This window comes from Lactuca virosa, chromosome 7, assembly GCF_052849685.1.
Source record: "Lactuca virosa cultivar CGN04683 chromosome 7, Lactuca_virosa_CGN04683_v6, whole genome shotgun sequence".
NCBI lineage: Eukaryota > Viridiplantae > Streptophyta > Magnoliopsida > Asterales > Asteraceae > Lactuca > Lactuca virosa.
In genome coordinates, this window is record NC_136432.1 from 71,107,544 (window position 1) to 71,130,284 (window position 22,741).

Genomic DNA, 22,741 nt, shown 5'->3' on the forward strand with positions numbered 1-22,741 from the left:
TGATTCCATTAGAGGCATTACATTTGTGGTGCTAAGCTTCCAAGAAGATCAAGAGGATTATCAATTGTTTGCTATAACAATTGAAAGGTATGTAACTCCTAAACCCTAGTTTGTTAATTTCGAAATCAGCCTCTCTCCTCTAGGGTTCTTGTTTTGCAATTCAAAGTTATATGTTCAATAGTTAAAACATAGATCCAAAGTAGGTTGTATGTGAACTTAGGAATTGTTTTCTAGTTTATTTGTTTTACCTAAAACCCATCAATGGTTCTGTGTATTATTAATCACATGTTATTCACATATGAATCACATGTAATTCACATATGAATTACATCTGATTCACATGTAAATCACATATGAATTACATGTAATTCACATATTAATCACATGTAAATCAAAAGTGAATCACATATCAATTACATGTGATTCAGATGTAAATCACAAGTGAATTACATGTGATTTGATGAAGTATTCGTTAAATTTCATTTTTCCAATTGCTGGTGACCATGCTGCAAGGATATTTAACCCTGGAGCTGTAACATCAGACTACAAAACAAAACAGGTAATAAAAAATCATTTCCCCTTTTATTTAAAAAAAATCGTTATGAATCTACAGTTATTCACATTACTAATCACGTGTTATTAGTAACGTGAATCGTTATGATACTGTGTATTATTAATCACATGTTATTCACATATGAATCACATGTAATTCATATATGTATTAGATTTGATTCACATAATTCACATATGAATTACATGTGATTCACATGTAAATCACATATGAATTACATGTGATTCACATGTAAATCACATATGTGTTATATGTGATTCACATGTAAATCACATGTAATTCAAATATTAATCACATGTAAATCACAAGTTAATCACATATCAATTACATGTGATTCACATGTAAATCACAAGTGAATTACATGTGATTCACATGTAAATCACAAGTGAATCACATATGAATTACGTCTATATGCACACATGCATTTTGTGTAAGTGTTCTTCATTAATTATTTTTTAAAATTTTCTTGTAAATTTCACAGTTAAATCTTAAAAGATACAATCACATGTGAATATCACATTATATAATAACATGTGAATCTTACATGATATATACATGTGCGTGTTCTTGCATTAATCATTTTTTTTTATTTTCCTGTAAATTTTGAAGAATTTTTGGAAAATATTGAAGAGGTAAAAAGTGATAAATTGAAGAAAATATGGAAATCTTGATATGAAGAAATGATAACACTGTGAATCTTTGTATTTTTTTTATATTTTATTTTGTATCGAATAAAATACTTGTATTATGTTTATAGATTGATTAATAAAAATGAGATTTTTTATAATTTACTTACGAATATTATAGTATAAGAAATATGCATATATGCATTTGAAAAAATATGCATATATGCACCTAAAACGTTGATTTTTTTGTTAAAAAAATGCAGTTTTGAAAAAAGTTGCACTTTTTTATAAAAATCGCAGTTTTTTTTTTTTTTTTGAAAAAAATGCAGTTTTTTGATAAAAAAAATGCAGTTTTTTGATAAAAAAAAATGCAGTTTTTTTTTTTAAAAAAAAAGATGTAGTTTTTTAAAAAATAATTTTTCATTTCTTTAAAAAGTTCATGTTTTTTGAAAAAAATTAAAAAAATCTCAAATTTTTAAAAAAATCAAAAATTATTTTTTTTTTTTTTAAAAATAAATCTGAAATTTTTAGTTATTTTGTTAATTTTTAGTCATTTATATTAATATATTAAATAACACAAAAAAATTAAACATTAAATGAGATTGGTAAGATGACGATCATGTCATTAACGAATTACTTTTGATCCAACGCTCCACTTTTAGTTCTCGGGTTCTCGGGAAACTTTGAGTTCTCAACCGATCTCAACCCTATATATATATATATATATATATATATATATATATATATATATATATATATATATATATATATATATATATATATATATATATATATATATATATATATATATAGGGATGAGATCGGTTGAGAACTCATAGTTTCCCGAGAACCCGAGAACTAAAAGTGGAGCGTTGGATCAAAACTAATTTATTAAGGGCATGATCGTCATCATACCAATCCAACTTAATTTTTTGTAGTATTGCAAATATTAATAAAAAGCTCTCAAATTAACATTATAAAACAAATTTTCGGATTTTTTTATATAAAAAAAATAATTTTCGTTTTTTTTTAAATTGCAGATTTTTTTAACTTTTTTAGAAAGCATAAATTTTTAAAAAATTTGAATTTGTTTTTCAAAAAAACTGCAATTGTTTTTAAAAAAAACTTCATTTAAAAAAACTGCAATTTTAAAAAAAAAAACTCTAATTTTTTCAAAAAAACTGATTTTTTTTTTCTAAAATACTGCAATTTTTTTCAAAAAAAAGTGCAAGTTTTTCAAAAAAAAAAACTGCAATTTTTTTAAAAAAAACTGCAAATTTTTTTTAAAAAATATAAATTTTAAAAAATCAGTAAATTTTTAAAAAAACTAAAATATTTAAAAAAAAACTCTATTTTTTTTAACAAAAAAAAATCAACATTTTAGGTATATATATGCGTATTTTTTTTTTCAAATGAATATATGCATATTTCTTATAGTATAATATTCGTAAGTAAATCATAAAAAATCTCATTTTTATTAAACAATCTATAAACATGATAGTATAAGTATTTTATTCGATAGAAAATAAAAAATAAAAAATAAAAAATAAAAAATAAAAAATGCTATCAAGATTTTCATATTTTCTTCAATTTATCACTTTTCAAATCTTCAATATTTTCCACAAATTCTTCAAAATCTACAAGAAAATTAAAAAAATTGATTAATGCAAGAACACTCACAAAAATGCACATGTAATTTACATTTGAATTACATGTGATTAATATGTGAATTACATATGAATCGCATATAATTCATATGTGATTCACTTGTGAATCACATGTAATTCATATACACAAGTAATTCTTATGTGATTCACTTGTGAATCATATGTAATTCATATGTGATTCACTTGTGATTTACATGTGAATTACATGTGATTAATATGTGAATTAGTTGTGATTTACATGTGAATCACATATAATTCATATGTGATTCACTTTTGAATCACATGTAATTCATATGTGATTCACTTTTGAATCACATGTGTTATTTACATGTGAATCACATGTGATTTACATGTGAATCATATGTGAATTACATATGATTTACATATAATTCATATGTGAATTACATGTTATTTACATGTGAATAACATGTAATTCTTATGTGATTTACATGTGAATTACATGTGATTTACATGTGAATCACATGTAATTCATATGTGAATCACATGTAATTCATATGTGAATCACATGTAATTCATATGTGATTCACTTGTGATTTACATGTGAATCATATGTAATTCATATGTGATTCACTTATGAATCACATGTAATTCATATGTGATTTACATGTGAATCACATGTAATTGGTATGATGGAATCATGTAAAGGAATGAAATTACTTTATCAAGTCTTGATTATGATCAAATTCCATAGAGTTGAGGTGTTGTGTTTACCTTATACACTTATCAAGTCTTGATTCTTCAACATTTAGATGTTGAAGCTCAGTCGGTCATCAACAACAAGAGGGGATGATTTTGTTTGAAAGAATCGCTCCTTCAACAAATTGTGTAAGGCCTGCATTTAGGATCAAGAAACACAGACACGGTTAAGCACACACATTAAGATAAATGATATATATAAAGAGAGATAGACACAAAGTACATGAGTAAAAAAATAAATATAAATCCCAATAAAAGTGGCTCCAGAAATTATGCATCATATAGTTGTATTAAAAAAACAAATAACAGTTGTCCTAACAAGCTAAATGTTCTATAATAGTAAGAGAAGAACTTATAAGTTATATTGGCTCTTGCCTAAAGTACATGTGTTAAAGCATCCTCTTGGCTAAAATATATATTTGATTTGATGAATAGACAAGATTATGAATTTCATGAAATTCTAAGGCATTATGGACAAGCATCTCAAGATAAGGCAATCTTTAGGAAGCTGAGCCAATCCCTCACAGAAGATGAAAAGGCCCCAACTGCAAACTTGTTTTCTAAAACAAGTTAATTTTTCATGTCCTATATGTCAACATTTAGCAAATCAGATGATAATACTTCAGAAGAATGCAACAAGAAATATAAGGTAGCTGCTAATGCTAATCCTTGTTGGACACATACACATGTGCCAAAAATTTGATGAATACATTACATTTCTGAAAAGGTTTTCCCAATAAATTATATAAACTTTTGTATACGACAACTAATACTTTCTATTAGCAACATGCAGACAGCGCACACTGACAAATAAACTACCGTGTTTAGTTGGTATACAGTATATTAACTAGACATATTAGAAAACTATAGATTGTACCTTCAACGAGCAGTTCTGGTGGAACAACAGCAGGAGCATACAAATTTACAAAAGTTATTAACAACATTTTCTTTTCCAAAAATAAGTTTTTCAGGGTGAAAGAGTTGGCAATAAGTTCCTGTTCTAACTTCATCAATGACACTTGGCTCAAGATTAACAAATATTGCTCTTGGAACATGCTTTCCTACTCCAATTTCACTAAAGAACGTGTTGAATGCATCATCTACAACTCCAGGTTTGGTGTCACTGAAAAAAGAAAGAAAGAGTTTGATTTATTAGCTGCATTGTGCATTGTAAAGATCTATTTGGAATCTGAGTGAATCAGGAGATTAAACTGTTGGAATTTTCATAGTCAGTAAAAGGAAAGTAGACATAATGTTCACTGTATTGCAGTCAAAGAAAGTCAACCACGTAGATCCATCGAATTTTAGCTTATGAACTTGAGATCCAATTTTGGATCACTTCAAACGCATTTAATCAGATAATTTTCCATTTCTAATGATATAAGAGGTAAGATCCTTAAATGTATGACCTAACGAGCCCTTTACCACAAATTCAAATCCATCGAGAATCAGAAATTGAAATCATAGAACAAAAACATAGTAAGAATCATGATGTAGAGGTGAGATTCAGAGATTTCATCTCTAAATATGGGATGAAGATGAACACGAGGGAGAGAGAAAATCAGTAAATAGAGTGAATAACAAAAGTGCGAGATCTAACCATCATCCTTCGAATTTGATAATTGAAAGTCTCTACCAAACAAAATCACGATGGATAACCGGCAGGAGAGAAGATTTGGTGACGTGCTTGCGTTAGGGTTTGGTTATTCCTGAGCACTACGAGAACAATTGACACGAGAACAATTGGCAGCTCCAAATTTGATATTTATTTTTCCAGGAGCGATCATAGCCGGAGAGCTGTGACAGATGCTTTGTACCGGAGACGAGCATCATCGAGAACTCCACCGATTTTGTCGAAGATAATATCACCATCGGTGAGGAATGTCATTGAGGCAGGATGAAGAGAGAGAGATAGGGAGAGAAAGGGGTCTGAACTATTTCTTTACTGAAATGCCCCTTATTCATAATAATTATGATGCCCCCGTGTCTTTTTTTTTCAAACTATTTACAAAAACGCCATTGAGCATCCTAGTCTTCTATTATTTTGATCTAACGGCTTACAATCGGTTCTCGGATTCTCGGGAAACTTTGAGTTCTCAAATGATCCTTGCTCTCTCTCTCTCTCTCTCTCTATATATATATATATATATATATATATATATATATATATATATATATATATATATATATATATAATGAATGAAATTTGGGTATACATGTTTTTCTTTTTGTGACTGTTTGTAAATGAAAAACCATATTTATTAATGAGCGATTTCATATTTTCAGGGTTTTGAAAAAAAAACATATATTGTAAAGTTTATCGTTTTATGCTCTAAAAATAATATGCAATTATGCATATCAAAGTTTTTTTCTTGTATGTACTTGTTATTATTATTGGGAGGGCATATCATGAATGTTTTTGAAATTTACAAACTTTTCCAACAAGCAAGCATGTATGAAACATAAGAGCAATTTTAAAAGCCATGTTTATTTATTCAAACGATTTTAATAAAAACAGAAAAAATGTTTTTAAAGGCAATCAGTATTTATGCCCATTATTGATGTTTTAGTTGTTGGATAAAAATTGGTGTATATAAAGTATAAACCTAAAAAATCAAAGGATTGGTAGGCCAAACATGGCATAAATTCATGGGTCTATATCTTGTTGATTAAGAAAGTTAACATTTTTCAAACATTTATTCAGTTTCTTCAAAATCTGTCAACTAACACAACCATAATCAACTACACAATTCATTGCTTGCTTTTATACCCCACACCCAATCACTCTCTTTCATTTTGATATTTCAAATTTCAACCACCACATTCTCCTATTAGTCATTAACCAAATTTGGCAAAATTGATGAATTAAATAGGTTAAATAATAAGTCAAAATTAGTTTCTTTTCTGTTCATTAAAAAATTTTTTTTTTTTCCCTTGAGATATATATCATAGATACCTCTGAGCTGCCACACACACTGCCCTAACTCATGATGAGAGACAACCCGTAGTGCTCACAAAGAACCCAATCAACACTAGGATTATAACTCTCATATTGCGTCTGTCAAGACTCGAACAGTCGAACCCTCAACATTTTCTGCAAGTATACCACCTCGAAACCAACTCTGGTGGCATGTTATATGACTTGCTATTCGGTGCATGTACATTACATATTCTTGACTCTCTCTCTCTCTCTCTCTATATATATATATATAATGTATTGCACCAAAAATCATTCCATCATATTTGCTATTACAATCGAATGTCTAATAACTTAAAAGTAACCAATATACAATGAATGTATGCCGAACTGCTTGAGGCATATAACTAACAAATTCCAAATCTTTGATGTAATGCAATAACTTGCAAGGTTTAATGGTGGCCCATACGTTACTAAATTCCCCTTTCAATCTGAGATATTAGGAACAAGATGCTTGCAAGAATTAGTTAATTCATGAAATCAAATCTAGGTTTAGGGTAATAACTATGAGTTAAAATAGGTAATCAATATAGACTTTCACAATAAGGCAATTTGAGCACCCACCTCAATCTTTATGTTCAAATGTTTTTGGTTGTCGTTCTTCAATCAATGTTTGGACTCTCTGCATTGTTTACATATTTTCACCATGAAACAAGAGAAAGATAATAAAGATTTACAACCACATTTTCAAGAACATTATTGAACTGAGTTTACCTTAAGAGAATTGTCAACTTCCTCTAGCTTTTGTAGTATTCCAAATTCACCAACAGGAGAGAGAATATCAGGCCTAATGGATTTCAAGGGAGACATCTGCCATTTACCAAGGGATAAACAATGACACATACTAAACATTTTAGTACACTGTTGAGAAAATATATGATGCATACCGGTGCAGCATATGATTGGACATTTCTTGAAGAACTGGCATCTTCCAAGGTTGAAACTTGCCTAGAGAAAGTTTGATTTCGAATTTCTGAAAGTCGCATCAGCACAAACTGGACAAAATCATTAACAAACATGATACAACTTTCAAGTTTCAACATCTAATCAACAACAAATGGCGTTTAATCTAAGGATACCTTTTTGAATGCTCGAGGATCGACAATGCCTTCAATTTGAACATTATCACTTGGAGGCCTTCTTACACCAACATTCTCAATTCTAATGGAGTAGACACCATAACGAGACTGCAGATACCCTGAGTATGATGATTTTTAGAATCAACAAGAAAGATAATCCAGAAGGTCATGTAAAGATAATGGAAGTCTGATTAATCAACTTAGTGTTAGATAAGAACATATTAACATACCCTGTTCAATCACAACATCAGCAACAGAAGGTAACAGAACATGTTTCTCTTTCTTCAAGACCCCAAAACATGGAAATGGAACTGGCTTAGTTACCTGTGTCATAAAAATCATCACAATCACTACTTGTTTGCCATTAATCGAAAAGACAGCGTACATGTTGATGAAATTTAATTACTTTGTAGACGATGGAATTGGGGGTGACATAGAGCTTTCGTGATTGTATCATACGCCGGAGTATGTATCGACGAACGGGAATGTACAGGAACATGAGCAAGCCGAAACCCCATGCCAAAATCAATAGCAACGAATAAAGTATCCACTGTGTCGTCTTAAGCTTTATGAAATCATCCTCAGCTTCTTCGAAGCTTGCAGAATATAGTATGGGCTCATCGTCATCTTCACCATCGTTAGCTTCACGCGTGTCGGACAACAACCCTTTCTCCAGATGATCAATCTCACCAATCCCACCGTTTTGTGATTCCATCTGAAGTGATGAAAACCCTAAAATCATTAACTTGTAAATAGAATTTCTGTTGATAGATGGAATACACGAATCGAATTGATGAACAAGTACCTACCAATGTGATTATTATCAGAACAGGGATGCAATGGAATCACTGATTTTGTTTCTCGTTTGGTTTGGATGAACTCATATCAGAAATTTTCTAAGTTACAGGGGGTAATAATGTAATAGTTAAAAGTTGGAGGGATAGTAATGTAGTTAAATAAAGTCAGGGGTTGTTGGTGCACTTTAAGCAACGAAATTTCCGAATGTTGTCGTCACTCAATGGTACGCAAAAGGGTTTTATGGAATAAACTATAAACCCTAGTTTAGTAGAAGCAGCAACGAGATACGAAATTAGCTATGGAGGACGGGAAGATGAAGAAGAATAGCATTGGGCAACCAAAGGAGATTTTCGCTTCCTGTGATTTCTCTAGTCTTGGGCTTCACCCTGCCTTATGTGACCAGCTTCGAGGTATGTCTTAGCATATCTTCATAAGAACACATCATATGCGTCCTTTCCAATTTCCATCTACAATTACAATGAAACGAGTAAGGATTACGATAGTTCCACTAGGGAAAAAGGATGAATCTTGCGACTTGTACTCCCTCTTTCCCACGATTGGATCGATTTTGTAATCGTTTGAAAGATGTATGATGCTTTTCAGCTCACCTTTATTCTGATTTGAATTGCTTGCTTGCATTGACAGACAGGATGGGCTATCAAGCTCCGACATTAGTTCAAGCACAAGCTATTCCAGTTATTCTCTCAGGAAGACATGTGTAATTTCCTTCCCAATCTGTCTGTCTAAATCTCTCATTTCTTCGTTTTTTTTGTCCATCTCTTTAATTTGTGGAATGAACAATTACAGGCTCGTTAATGCAGCTACAGGCACAGGCAAAACTGTAACATACCTTGCTCCTGTCATTCATCAGTTGCAAAAGTGTGATCCTAGGATTCAACGATCTGATGGTACTTTTGGTATGTGCTCTTGGTCTCCATATGAATTATTGTTCCATCCATTCATGTTCTTATCCTTTTAGTTGGTAGGAAGAACTCCATATATAGTTCTAATATGATCCACCGTTATCTTGTTAAACAGAAACATAGAAGTTCATGTTTCAGTGTTTTAATAGGTGCTAACTTAAATTCAACTTTGATAACAGCATTGGTGCTTGTACCAACACACGAGCTCTGCATGCAGGTATATGAAAATCTACAGAAGTTATTGCACCGATTCCATTGGATTGTTCCAGGTTATATAATGGGTGGTGAAAACAGGTCAAAAGAGAAAGCCAGGTTGCGTAAAGGTAACAACTTTTTCACTACTTATTTCATCAAGATTTTAAAAAGACCAAAGTATTTCCCTTTCAGTTGTCAACAATTATAACATAAACGTGATCATTTGTGTACAGGAATATCTATTCTTGTTGCAACTCCAGGACGTTTACTGGACCATTTAAAGCACACAACATCATTTGTTCATAAGAATTTGCGCTGGATAATATTCGATGAGGCAGACAGGTTTGATTTCTTAAATCCCATTTGGGAAACTGTATTTCTTTTCCACATGTTTGATCTTTATTCACAATCCATATGCAGGATTCTTGAACTAGGATTTGGTAAAGAGATAGAAGAGATACTTGATATTTTGGGTTCAAAAGGCAAAGATACTAAAGTTGTGAGACAAAATTTGCTCTTGTCAGCCACCTTAAATGAAAAAGTCAACCATCTTGCAAACATCAGTTTGGAAGATCCAGTTATGATTGGTCTTGATGACAAAAAGATTCAACCATCTAGTAAGCAAGCTACATCATTGATTTCTGATGCGATTGAAAGACTAGAGAATTCTGGGAAAGTATCAGTTGCTTCAAGTGAGGAATATAATCTTCCAGCTCAACTGAATCAGAGATACGTCAAAGGTAATTAAATAAAAAAAAATACTTTCATAGTTTCATAAGCTTCAATTGCATCGTTCTTATAGTTTACTCATATCCAGTACCTTGTGGCTCTCGTCTTGTGGTGCTTCTTTCCATTCTAAAGAATCTATTCACTGGAGAACCTTCTCAAAAGGTAAAGCCATCCTTAAAAAGGTAATGATGTTTGTCTGGATAAAGAACTGTATACATAAAGACTCTTTCTTTTGTGATTTCAGATTGTGGTATTCTTCTCAACATGTGATGCAGTCGATTTCCATCATGCACTTTTAAGTCAATTTCACGGATTATCAAATTCACAAACAGAAACAGAAAAGAAAGATCTATTTGTGCAATGTAACATTTTAAGATTACATGGAAACATGAAGCATGAAGATCGAGTCAAAACTTTCAATTCTTTCAAAACAGAAAAATCAGCTCTTTTATTATCAACAGATGTTTCTGCAAGAGGTCTAGATTTTCCAAAAGTCCGTTGCATTATTCAGTATGATTCCCCTGGTGAAGCAACTGAATATGTTCATAGAGTTGGAAGAACTGCTCGATTAGGTGAAAAAGGGGATTCCTTGTTGTTTCTTCAACCAATTGAAGTTGATTATCTACAAGAGCTTAAAAAACATGGTGTAATGTTAACAGAATATCCTCTCCTCAAACTTTTAGATGGTTTTCCTTTACATGGTTTAAATTTAAAACACCATCACCATGTGAAAAAGTTTGTTTCAATCGAGATGCATCCATGGGTGGTTTCCTTGCAGAGGTCCCTTGAATCCTTCATCTTTAAGGAGGTATGATTTCATTTCAACAATCTTGTTTTAATTCTTTGTTAAATTACGTTTTTGGTCCTTGAGTTTTAATATATATTTTTTTGGGTAATTAATGCAGGGGAAGATGAAGAAATTAGGGCAGAATGCGTTTTGTTCGTGGGTGAGAGCATACAGTGCGCATCGTGGGGAGTTGAAGAGTATATTTATGGTGAAGAAGCTTCACTTGGGACACGTGGCAAGAAGTTTTGGGCTCAAGGAACAGCCTTCTTTGGTGGGTAGATCTGTCCAGAAGAAGCATACGGAAAAAAGGAAAAGGGACGAGAAAACGAAAACACAGAAGAGAGGGGGTTTGGATTTGAAGAAGAAGAGAAAGACACTAACTGATTATGATTGAGACACGTGGCACTTTGTGACAGGTGAGATTGAGTTAGCAAGAAAAGATGTAAAATGGACCCAAATTTTGGTTTTTTAATTTTAATTTTATAAAATAGAGTGGAAGTTAATGAGAATCTGTGAATGGGTCCAGGGAGAAAAGGGTAAATGTAGCTTTATGTATTGGCTGGCTATGTGGGTGGTATGTCATTGATGTGATGATGATGATGATGATGATGATGATGATGATGTGATGTGATGTGATGATGATGTTGAAAGTACGAATGACCTCGCTTTTATTAGCCTAATCCTCTCGAATGGCCCATTGCTTTAAGAAAAATATGTGACTTTAGTTATGCCACATATAGGTGCACAACCTGATTTTTTTTCTTCCAGATTCAGATCGGTACTAAAATCGAATCGGATCATGGTCAACGAAAGTCAAACCAGATTATGTTTGTTACCATTTAATCAATTAAATGATTAAATGATGTATTAGGTATGTATTCTTTTTTAATGTTTTAGATTATTTATTCTTAACTGAATGGTTAATCGATTGATAGAAATATATTTTTTATGTTTTAAAATGTTTTTGGTAGGATCTTACAGTTTAATTCAATCTTAGGATCACAATCTTGTAAAATGGAAATCAATCATATATAAGGTCCCGATCTTGACAATCTTGATTGCTAGAACTATAAATATCATGTAACTTTTTCTTAAAAGTTTATTTTATATCTTTCAATATATTAAAGTCCATTTTGCACAATCAAGTTAATGATGCGTGTAACACCGACAATGAAAAAATATCATCACAAACCGGTTTATATAGTATTTATAATAATAATTGTCCACCTGTGACGGTATATATTCGATATATTATCAAAGATATAGAAAAACCTTTGTTTTGTAATTTATATGTTTTTATTATGTAATATAAAAATTTATCTATATTTCCTAGGTGTGAATATCGATACAATTCAAATATAATTGTTAACTTCTTCATTTGTAAGTATGAGGATTACCCAATGAATGGTAAACAAAGGAAAGAACCCGCATAACCATGTAGACTAGTACAAACATCAAAAGCTAATTTATTCCTAATCCAATTAAAAATTGTTTTTCCGTAACTAAACGCAACCTTAATTTTTCCAAATCATTAGGTTTCATTTTGTAGGCAAAACTTTGATAATCGTTAAATTGTTTGACAAAACTCCAATACCAATGGAAAATTGTGATTAAGAATATTCGGATGCCATTGGTTGTACAAAGCATTAAAGAAAACTACCGAGTAGTGAGTGAGATTGCGTTTGAGTAGTGTGATTAAACCAACACATCTTTTTACCTATCTATACTAACAAATGAGGGGAAAATGGTCATTTAGACTCCCCTTTAGAAGAAAAAATAAAATAAAAAACTTCAAGCAACTATATCACGCAAACCGGTTTCTGCCAAACCAATGGCCATATTCTCAACTGGTTCAGACACCTGACCGGTTTCTTTTTCGGATCAGATTGGATCCTAGAGGGGATTCAGATTCCAAACCTATTTTTCATGTACCTCAATGTATGTATAATGTAAGGAGCTTGATCCCTATTAGAAATAAATCTCTCATATTGCGACTATTAGAATTCAAAGATTTGATATTTACTTCTAGTGTCTATCATCACGAAGTAACTGCGTTATAATCAAAATAGTGATAATTATAAAATTAATTACGATTTTTTTAGTCAAAAGATTTTGTATTAAACAAGTAAGTCGGTCAATTAATTAGGGTTCCGTACGATTGCGAATTGGTAGGGTAGGGTACGCAATTATTTATTTATTGATTTTTGATTTGTGTGTATATTGTGATGGACATTAATAAAAGAAAGAGTAAATTACACGAATGGTCCCTATGGTTTAGGGTAATTTGCGTGTTTGGTCCCTAACTTATTTGTTTAACTCGGAAGGTCTCTACTGTTTGTTTTTGTTACGCGTTTGGTCTCCGTCTTACCTAAAAAGACTATTTTCCCTTGATTTTTTAATTTATTTAAATAAACACACCCCCAACCCCACCCCCTCGTCTTACCTTACTTACCCAACCATTTTTTCCTATTTAAATAATAGATTTTTTTAAGTAAGACATGTACCAATCGTGTAACAAAAACAAACAATAGGGACCAAGTGCATAACAAAAACAAATAGTATGAACCTTCTGAATTAAAAAAATAAGTTAGGGACCAAACATGCAAATTACCTCAAACCATAGGAACCATTCGTGTAATTTACTCTAAAAGAAAAGCAGGAGGAGACGTGTGGTGGGGGTGAGGGTGGATCATGGATGTGTCTATCTCCAATACATCTCTTCCTTGTTTCATCGTCATTAGTTAACTAACTACAATTTTATTAGCATGTAAAAGCAATGGTAAACCATAATTTAATGAATTAAAAACAAGATCTATCGTTTATCTATATTAAAAAACCTTACTTGCTCTTGAAAAGAAATTTTATTTGTTTTTGAGGTTTTATTTTATCTTTCTTTTTGTCTAAGAATCATTCAATTCATTCTTTTTACTTATCATTCTATTCATTAGATCAAAATATATGTCAAAATTAAAAAAATGAAATTACGATAACATTAATGGTATCCACATGCCATAATCTTATATGAATAGGAATATAAATAGAAAGAAAAAATAAAAAAATATTTATTTTTTCAGTTAATAATTACCATTAATTCCTAAGAAATAATTGATTAGTATTTTGTATGCAAGAATGTGTTTGCAATATCCTTACACTTGCTTGTCGAGGGTTACTATTATGTTTTCCTTTGACACAAAATTTCTTATATCCTCCTCCTAATAAATCAAAAATCTTTTTGACATATGTCTTCTTTTCCTTCATTTGGACACATGACATTTTCTAGAAATTTTGAATTTTCTATTTTCCACTTGTCATTTTATTGTATTTTTCAATTTATTAAATTAAAATTCTATATTTAATATGTAAAGTAATATATATGTAATGTATTTATTAGAAGAGGTTTATATATGTAATGTATTCAATGTATTAAAGCCTTATTAATTTTAATAATTCAAAAATTTTCTCTTTTTTCTTATAAATTCAAACTTTTGAAATTGTTGAAATTTTATATTTAATTTTCTTTTAAATAAACTCATGTAATACATGAGGCTCACACCTAGTTATCAATTATTTGAGAATATACGAGCTCACATAAAAAAGAAAATTTAAATAAGATAAAATAAAAAAAATTTCATATTATAAATTATCTATGAATATACGAGGTCACATGAAAAACAAAATATAAATGAGACGAAATAAATAATATAATTGATATGATATAAACTTATATTTACCAACAATAATAAGTAAATAAATGATTATTTTTTATTTATTAACTAAAATAAATTTAAATAAATAGAAATTTAGTTATTAAATTAAGCAATATTTTATTTAATAATGCCTATGAGTTGAGCTGATAAACTCCTTGGCTTGAAAAAGGCTTTGAAGAATAGTGAAAGTTAATTTTTCATTAAAAGAAATACGACAATTATTTGGTTGGGTCATTATCTTTTCATCTTATTTACGTTTAAATAATTTTTATTTTTTCTGTTTACATTTGATTATTTAATTTGTGTGTTCACATATTACCATTGTTATCTGTTATCTCATGTGACAATGATAACATATTTAACAAGTTAAATAATCAAATGTATAAAAAAAAATTGCCTAAATGTGAACATTTTTTTTTATAAATTTCTTAAAATTTTAATTCTTACAACATTTTTATGATATTTTTTCTTATAGGTTTATCTAATAAAATATTTTAAACTTTGCTTATACTTTTTCTAATTTTTTTTATACTTTCATATAATTTTCATATATATGCTTTTAAACCAAATATTTTCTAAATGTTTAAAATTTCTTTACAAGTTTCTAATTTTTATTTTTTTTTATATTTTCATACAATTTTTTTTATAACTTTTATACAGTTATTTCTAAACTTTTTTTACAGTATTTTTAAAGTATTTAATAGATTTTGTATGACAATTATTATTTTTTTATAACATTTTAAAATGCTTTCGTTAAATACTAGTTTAGAATATTGTATTAAAAAAATTAAAAAGTTTACAAATATCTAGTTAAAAATATAAAAAAGTTGTAATAATTTTAAAACATTTACATTATATAGATTTTTTTTGTTTTTTTTATTTGCTACATAATATTTTCTTTTTATTTTTTTTAAATGACCTTCCATACTTATTATTAAATATTCAATTTATTTAATTTATTTAATTTTATTGTTAGATAATATTTTCTTTAAAAATAATACATATGCTTAAAAACAAAAGAAAAAAAATAAGAGGCTATATATAATATTTCACAAAAAACATATTTATTAATTAAAAAATAAAGTTTAAAATTGATCGATATTTAAATAAATAGAAAACTAGTTATTAAATTAGGCAATATTTTATTTAATAATGCCGATGAATTGAGTTGATAAACTCCTTGGCTTGAAAAAGGCTTTGAAGAATAGTGAAAGCTAATTTTTCATTAAAAGAAATACGACAAATATTTGGTTCGGTAATTGTCTTTTCATTTTGTTCACGTTTAAATAATTTTTATTTTTTCTGTTTACATTTGATTATTTAATTTGTTACATGTGTTCACATATTACCATTGTTATCTATTATCTCATGTGACAATGGTAACATTTGAACATATTTAACAAGTTAAATAATTAAATGTAAAAATTGCCTAAATGTGAACATTTTGTTTTTTATAAATTTTCTTAAGATTTTAATTTCTTACAACATTTTTATGATATTTTTTCTTATAGGTTTATCTAATAAAATATTTTAAACTTTGCTTATACTTTTTCTAATTTTTTTATACTTTCATATAATTTTCATATATATGCTTTTTAAACCAAATATTTTCTAAGTGTTTAAAATTTCTTTACAAGTTTCTAATTTTTAATTTTTTTTTTACATTTTCTTACATTTTTTTTATAACTTTTATACAATTATTTCTAAACTTTCTTTTACAGCATTTTTAAAGTATTTCATAGATTTTGTGTGACAATTAATACTTTTTATAACATTTTAAAATACTTTCGTTAAATACTAGTTTAAAACATTATATTAAGAAAATTAAAAAGTTTACAAAATTCTAGTTAAAAATATAAAAAAGTTGTAATAATTTTAAAACATTTACATTATATTGATTTTTTTTTATTTTTTTATTTGATACATAATATTTTCTTTTTATTTTTTTAAATGACCTTCCATACTTATTATTACATATTTAATTTATTTAATTTTATTCTTAGATAATATTTTCTTTAAAAATATTACATATACTTAAAAACAAAAGGAAAAAAAATAAGAGGCTATATATAATATTTCACAAAAAACATATTTATTAATTAAAAAATAAAGTTTGGAATTGATCAATATTTAATTAGTATTTATGATAATAAGTTTTTGCTAAAAATAAATTAGTAGAAAATTGATTTGTCAGATCAAAATACTATAAATGGAATAAATAACCAATCATTATGGATACTTTAAAAATAATTTTGGAAAATAATATAAAAAAATGATAAATAAAATTGTTATTAAAAGTGGGTAAATTGACTTATCAGGGTAATAAATTTCGTTTTGTTCACATTTAGACAATTTATGTTTATTGTACACATCTGACCATTTACTTTGTTAAATGTGTTCACATGTTACTATTGTTACATGAGATAGTCGGTGACAATAGTAATATGTTAACACATTTAATAAAATGATCAAATATGTACAAAAAAAGTTGTCTACATGTGAACAAAGCGACAAAGATAATTACCCTTTTATGTCATTTTTCCATACTAAAAACCACAAAGAGCTCTCCTTCCAAGCCCTAAATTTGGCGCTCCCTCTTCCTTACCTTTTTTTCGTCAACTAGCCCAAACAACAATAAGAAAAAATAACAACTTTGATCGATCTAAGATGATCAATCGTGATTACTGTCGCATGATATCTAAAGATCCATAAACTTAAATAATGGATTCTTACATCCTATGATTAGATTTGTTGATCATATTGGTTCTAATTAGATAGGGTCCGTCCCTAACATTTTTTTGCACTCGGATGGTCCTTATTGTTTGGTTTTATTATATTTTTCGTCCCTAATAGATATAAAATGACCTTACTGTCCTTATATTTTTATTTTTATTTTTTTCATTACGTTTTAATTATTATAATTTAAAGAAAAAGTAAAAAAGGGGTATACCCACTCATATACACAACATCTTTGTCTCTCTCCCCGTCAGATTTTATTGTCACCAAAGCTCCACCACCAAAAAATTTATGTCGCCCCTCTGCCACCCATAAGACCACCAATCCACTTCTCTCACGAAATACACTTCTCTGCAGAGCACCACTATTACCATCAACTTCCAATGTCATCGACTACCCATGGATGCTCAAACCTGCAAACAAATGTAGGGTTTTCCATCTCATACTGAAATTCAATCTGTCTCTTGCTAAAATCGATTCAATCCATGATTGTGGTTACTGGCCAAATTGATCCGTCTCATGGGTTCTCACCCAGAAATACAAACCCTCTTTCTCTCTTTATATTCTCTACCATGAAAGCAAAATCAGTCTCACCTAGAAATCGATTTCATTTATGGGTTTGTGAGGCAGTGATTTTGTTTCCGCCTTCACCGTCACCACCATCAACACCATCCATCGTCAACCCAAACCCTATTGGAGGATCTGGACTCAATGCATCCTTCTCTTCTATCTTATTCGATCGAACATAAAATTAATCAAGACAGATGGAGTTGGTGATAACATCTGTCACCACCAACATCGACATGTTCTGTTGTGAGTTGTTATCTCCTCCGTCATTCTCTCATCTTTATTTTTTTCCTGAATCATTTTCGTCTTCCCCAGATGCAGGTTAACCCCTATTTCTTTTTCCTTTTCATATGTAGTCAATTTAAATATAAAATGTATTCTTAGCTGTTATGTAAACAAAGTAAAAGTGATTTTTATTATTATCTTTATATTTCCACCTTTTTATTAAGTAATAAGAAACTTGAAGCATCTTATATCTCAAATGATATAGGGAGCCATTGGTGGTGAATTTGAATTACATCACTGTGAAAAAAGGTGTTAGTTTTAGCAAGGATAGAACATGCTTCATATCAAATGAATTGGTAAGAATCCCTTGGTACTGTATACTCTTGTTTTTTATAACATATATACTCAAGTAGTTTCATAAATTGATTTGGGAGATGTTACACCAGTTTACGAGTTCTTGAAATATGCCTTCTATGGAATTTTTGGATGAGCTATTCAATGGAACTTTTCCAAGTTCTTTGTGACAACTGGCAGTTCTGGGTCAGCAAAAGTCAAACAAGTCAACGGGTTAGGACATAAATCGTGATTTATATCTAGCTTTTAGGGTTCTCGGCTCAAAACATTGTGATTTCAGTAAGTACATGGACCGAAATCACCTTGTGAACTCGGTGGTACCTAGACCGAAATCCTTATGTAATTTCGGTGACTTTATGAGGTTTTCGATGGGAAAGAAAAGAAGAAAAGGGTTGACTTCGTGACATGAGGTTTCATCCTTTCCAACAGAAAATATTACCCAACATGTATCAAGGCTACTATCCACCAAATAACAATGCAAACATCACCTCACCCCTCCCTCTTTATCTTTCAGCCGAGAACTCCCTAAACACCCCCCCCCCCACCATTTTCAAAGTTCTTCATTTTCTCTCAAGAATCAAGTCCAAAACTTCCAAGGATTAATTCTCCAAGTTGGTTCTTAGAATTTTGGTAAGTAGTTCTTGTTAATCTAGTGTTTCTACACACTTTCATGTTAGTTCTATATCATTTACACACGTTATTATGTGTTAAAACTCATAGGATAATACCATCTTCAAAGGGTTCTTCAAACACTCTCAAGTGTTCTAGGCTTGAAGATCTTAACATCATCTCTTTAACCAACCACAAGCACACTCAAGGTGAGTTCATACCCCCACATTTTCAAGTTTTTCATGTTTTAAAGGAGGGGAATACAAGTAAAGTTTGGTTTATAACACAAATGCTTGCATGTTTCATTTCTATGTTGAATATAAAGCATTATTTGCATGAAATATGGTTATCACTAGTTTTTAGAACATTTATTTGTGGTATGTTAGTTTTGAGAGGTAAAAATAAGAAAAACAAAACATAAATTATGTTATATATATTCATAAGGAAAAGTTATAATTACAAACTACAAAGACTAAGATTTTCTTTGGACAAAATATGGCATTTCTAACAAAAATAGTTATAACCTAGTTATTATACCATTTTTGTGGGATAAAACCCAAAATATGTTGTTTTGGTCATACATTTTGAAGCTAGACAAAATATCAAGGAGTTAGTTTTACCAAAAGAAAACTCAAGAAGCTATCATTATATGTAAAAATGGATTTTTAAAACAAAAATGGACATAACAAGTTTATGACATCATTTTGTGAGTTCTAACTAAAAATATATGGTTTTAAAACATGTGAAGCTATTTTGAGTTAAAATCCCAAAAATGTTAGAAACAAGTTTATCGAGTTATATTTTCTCAGTAACCGTTAAATATCATCAAAAAGGGGCAAAAGCTAGAAATGAACTTTTTCATACAAATTTCTCATACTTGTGTTAGATGTAAATTTTTATGATAAAATCTCCTAAAAGCATCTAGACAAAATATCTATCACGTGTTTATATAAATGTTTATATAAATGGATTCAACAAAACATTCATAATAAACTACAATTGATATAGTTTGGGTATCATAGATACTACACTATCATTTTGGACGAATCATATAATTATTTAAAGGTATAATTACTTTACACTACATGGCCCCTATGGAAAGGTAGTACTTTCATTGAGGGTTTCATTACACTAGACGTAAACCAGTTGATACAATTTTGTGAGACATTTGGCTTCACCGTACCTACTAGAGTACACACTAAAGTCCTGAATTATAACCAGAGTCTCTTGTATGGAGAGCGTGACACTTGTGTATAGATCTATACATGATTGACAACCCCACACTTAAGATGTTAGCTACAGTTAGACCGGCAAGTCTATGGTGACAAATGTCTAACATTCTGACGCCTGAAGAACGTCGTAGCAGGCCAAATAGTCATTAGCATGGTTATGATAACTCACATGGGGTATTAACAATACATTTGGTTTACGAGGTTAACATACATTCAAATAGTTTTATATAAAGATAACACTTCATAATACTATTTTTCAGTACAACACTACTTACATTTTTTTTGCCTTGGGTTTAAGACTTACAACTCATTCTTAAAGAAAATATTGGATTTTCTGAAAGCATACTCTATCATTTTACAAGGAAAAATTATTGATTTCTCTCATACAAAATGCTTATGAACTCACCAACTTAATTGTTGACAGTTATTCAAAATCACTTGTATTCTCAGGAAACCAATAAACAGGTAATCAAAAGAGTTTTTAGAGGATGCGGCGTCGCCGTGCCGCGTCATTTATTTTTGTCATATGTATATGATATCAAGTAAACAATTTTTTGGATACATGTAAACTTATTATTTATCAATATGATGGTTTTAAGGCTTTGATCACTATTATTCATTTGTTATGACACTGTACATGAAGTCATCCACCCCCAGACGTTTCCGCCATTTTGATTTGGGGGTGTGACATTCTTGGTTGATAAAAATGGGCAGCATGTTCATCGATACTACCCTGCTACCTCACCTTTTACAGTCGAGGCAAAAAACGGAAATACCCTTCTAATAAACTGATTTCATTTCTTTATCTTACAGAAAATTAAAGAACATGTTGGGAAGAAGTAACAACAATTCGGTAAGCCCTGTTTTTGTTGATGAGAACCTTTTCCAATACCCTTCAAACACATCAAAACACTCTGAGTAAAAGTATACTTTTAAAATATAAGTATTTTTATAAAAGTATACGTACACGCATACATACTAGAACAGTGTCATAATAAGAACCATATAAAAGTATTAAGACAAGCTGGACGCTACGATTAAGCCTAGATAGTTATGTAATGATATATGGGATGAATATAGCCTGATCAACTATATTTATGCGAGATATGACTAACATGTGTTTGGGAATGGTCGTGGTGAACAACGAATCTAAAACTTACCAACCCTATATACCAAGAAACTCTAGAATCAAACATAAAGTTTAAAATACTATAGGAGTATTTTAGAATACTACAGATTCACACACTTAAACCCTTCATGCATTTCTCATATCTTTATTCTTGCACATACGTCATGGCAGGATTCCATATGCCTGGAGACCCCTATTTCCCTAACCACGGAAATGGTGGTTGGATCGAAGAGGATCCTGAGGATATAATAGAGGAAGACCCCGAAGAGGATCCAGAAGAGGAAGAAGACGAGGATAAGGTAGACGAGGACTCGGACGCAGAGTACGAGGTCATTAATCCTCCCTATGTCGCCTGGGTTCCTGCACATCATCATGGCTACCAGGGACCCACGCCCTGTTGGGCGGAGGACCTGGAGAGATGGACCAGACAACAACACCAACGTTACCCATACGACATGGAGCGGGGTTTCTATAACCTCAGTCACGGAGGACCGGCAGACAGGGCACTCCCTGTCATGGTTCAGCGGATCGCGCATCTTGGGGATCAGACCAGGGAGTCTGCGAATCTGATCTTGGAGCTGGGGGCTGCTGCGGAGACCACTGACGCACGAGCTTGACGACTGGAAAGGGACTACCCCCGGACATGTAGTGTCATCGATAGTCTCTAGGAGAATCTCACCACCGCCCGAGCGGAAGTGAGAGAGTACCAGGAGAGACACTCGGCGCTCGAAGAAAGAGTGATCGCGGCTGAGCGTCGGATAACGGAGATGCAGGCCTCCATGACTTCATCCCATGGCCCACAGGAGACCACCCGCCGCGAGTAGGGTTCATACTACTCGCATTTTGTTATAGATTAGGTTTACGAATAGGCGTTGGTGCTACTCTTCCTGCATGTAGGTTCGACCCTATGAATAAGTGATTACACTATTCAAGGGGTCGCTATGCCGCCAAATTTTTTCTATTTTCTTGATGTATTGTAGACCTTCCTAAAGGTCAATTTTAACAAACTATGTACTAATACTATACTATCAATGAAATGGGCATGCATTTTATTTCATTGGGTGTTGTTATTTGTTATGCAATTGTTTACTTCTTATAGTAAATTCCATTTTT

The 22,741-nt window shown here is 30.6% G+C and overlaps 2 protein-coding genes across 3 annotated transcripts; one reads left to right on the top strand and one right to left on the bottom strand.

Moving 5' to 3' along the window:
* Positions 1–6,810: 6,810 nt before the first annotated feature.
* On the bottom strand, positions 6,811–8,503 carry LOC145124711 (uncharacterized). Its single transcript, XM_079060159.1, has 8 exons — positions 8,447–8,503; positions 8,044–8,369; positions 7,868–7,961; positions 7,638–7,756; positions 7,446–7,553; positions 7,273–7,368; positions 7,123–7,180; positions 6,811–6,989 (listed from the first exon to the last, which is right to left on the bottom strand). Exons 2-7 carry the CDS (start codon positions 8,350–8,352, stop codon positions 7,124–7,126), a joined length of 783 nt encoding a protein of 260 aa, XP_078916285.1. The 5' UTR covers positions 8,353–8,369; positions 8,447–8,503; the 3' UTR covers positions 6,811–6,989; position 7,123.
* Positions 8,504–8,656: 153 nt separating this feature from the next.
* Positions 8,657–12,028, top strand: LOC145124710 (P-loop containing nucleoside triphosphate hydrolases superfamily protein). 2 transcript variants are annotated; one of them, XM_079060158.1, is made up of 10 exons: positions 8,657–8,845; positions 9,081–9,153; positions 9,243–9,352; positions 9,538–9,681; positions 9,787–9,895; positions 9,974–10,293; positions 10,371–10,444; positions 10,527–11,090; positions 11,188–11,485; positions 11,596–12,028. In XM_079060158.1, the coding sequence occupies exons 1-9, from the start codon at positions 8,734–8,736 to the stop codon at positions 11,461–11,463; spliced, it is 1,782 nt and encodes a 593-aa protein (XP_078916284.1). In that variant the 5' UTR covers positions 8,657–8,733; the 3' UTR covers positions 11,464–11,485; positions 11,596–12,028. The 2 variants fall into 2 exon arrangements, with proteins under 2 accessions (XP_078916284.1, XP_078916283.1); XM_079060157.1 differs by having other exon boundaries at positions 8,658–8,845; positions 11,188–12,028.
* Positions 12,029–22,741: the final 10,713 nt, after the last annotated feature.

Bases quoted from the DNA above. Each gene is read 5' to 3' on its own strand.
- LOC145124711 (XM_079060159.1), bottom strand. From the start codon at position 8,352: ATGGAATCACAAAACGGTGGGATTGGTGAGATTGATCATCTGGAGAAA. The intron at 7,554-7,637 runs GTATCCTTAGAT...GATTTTGTCCAG, and splicing joins ATCCTCGAGCATTCAAAAAG to TTTGTGCTGATGCGACTTTC. The intron at 7,181-7,272 runs GTAAACTCAGTT...TAAACAATGCAG, and splicing joins AAGTTGACAATTCTCTTAAG to AGAGTCCAAACATTGATTGA.
- LOC145124710 (XM_079060158.1), top strand. From the start codon at position 8,734: ATGGAGGACGGGAAGATGAAGAAGAATAGCATTGGGCAACCAAAGGAG. The intron at 9,154-9,242 runs GTAATTTCCTTC...GAACAATTACAG, and splicing joins ATTCTCTCAGGAAGACATGT to GCTCGTTAATGCAGCTACAG. The intron at 9,682-9,786 runs GTAACAACTTTT...ATTTGTGTACAG, and splicing joins GAAAGCCAGGTTGCGTAAAG to GAATATCTATTCTTGTTGCA.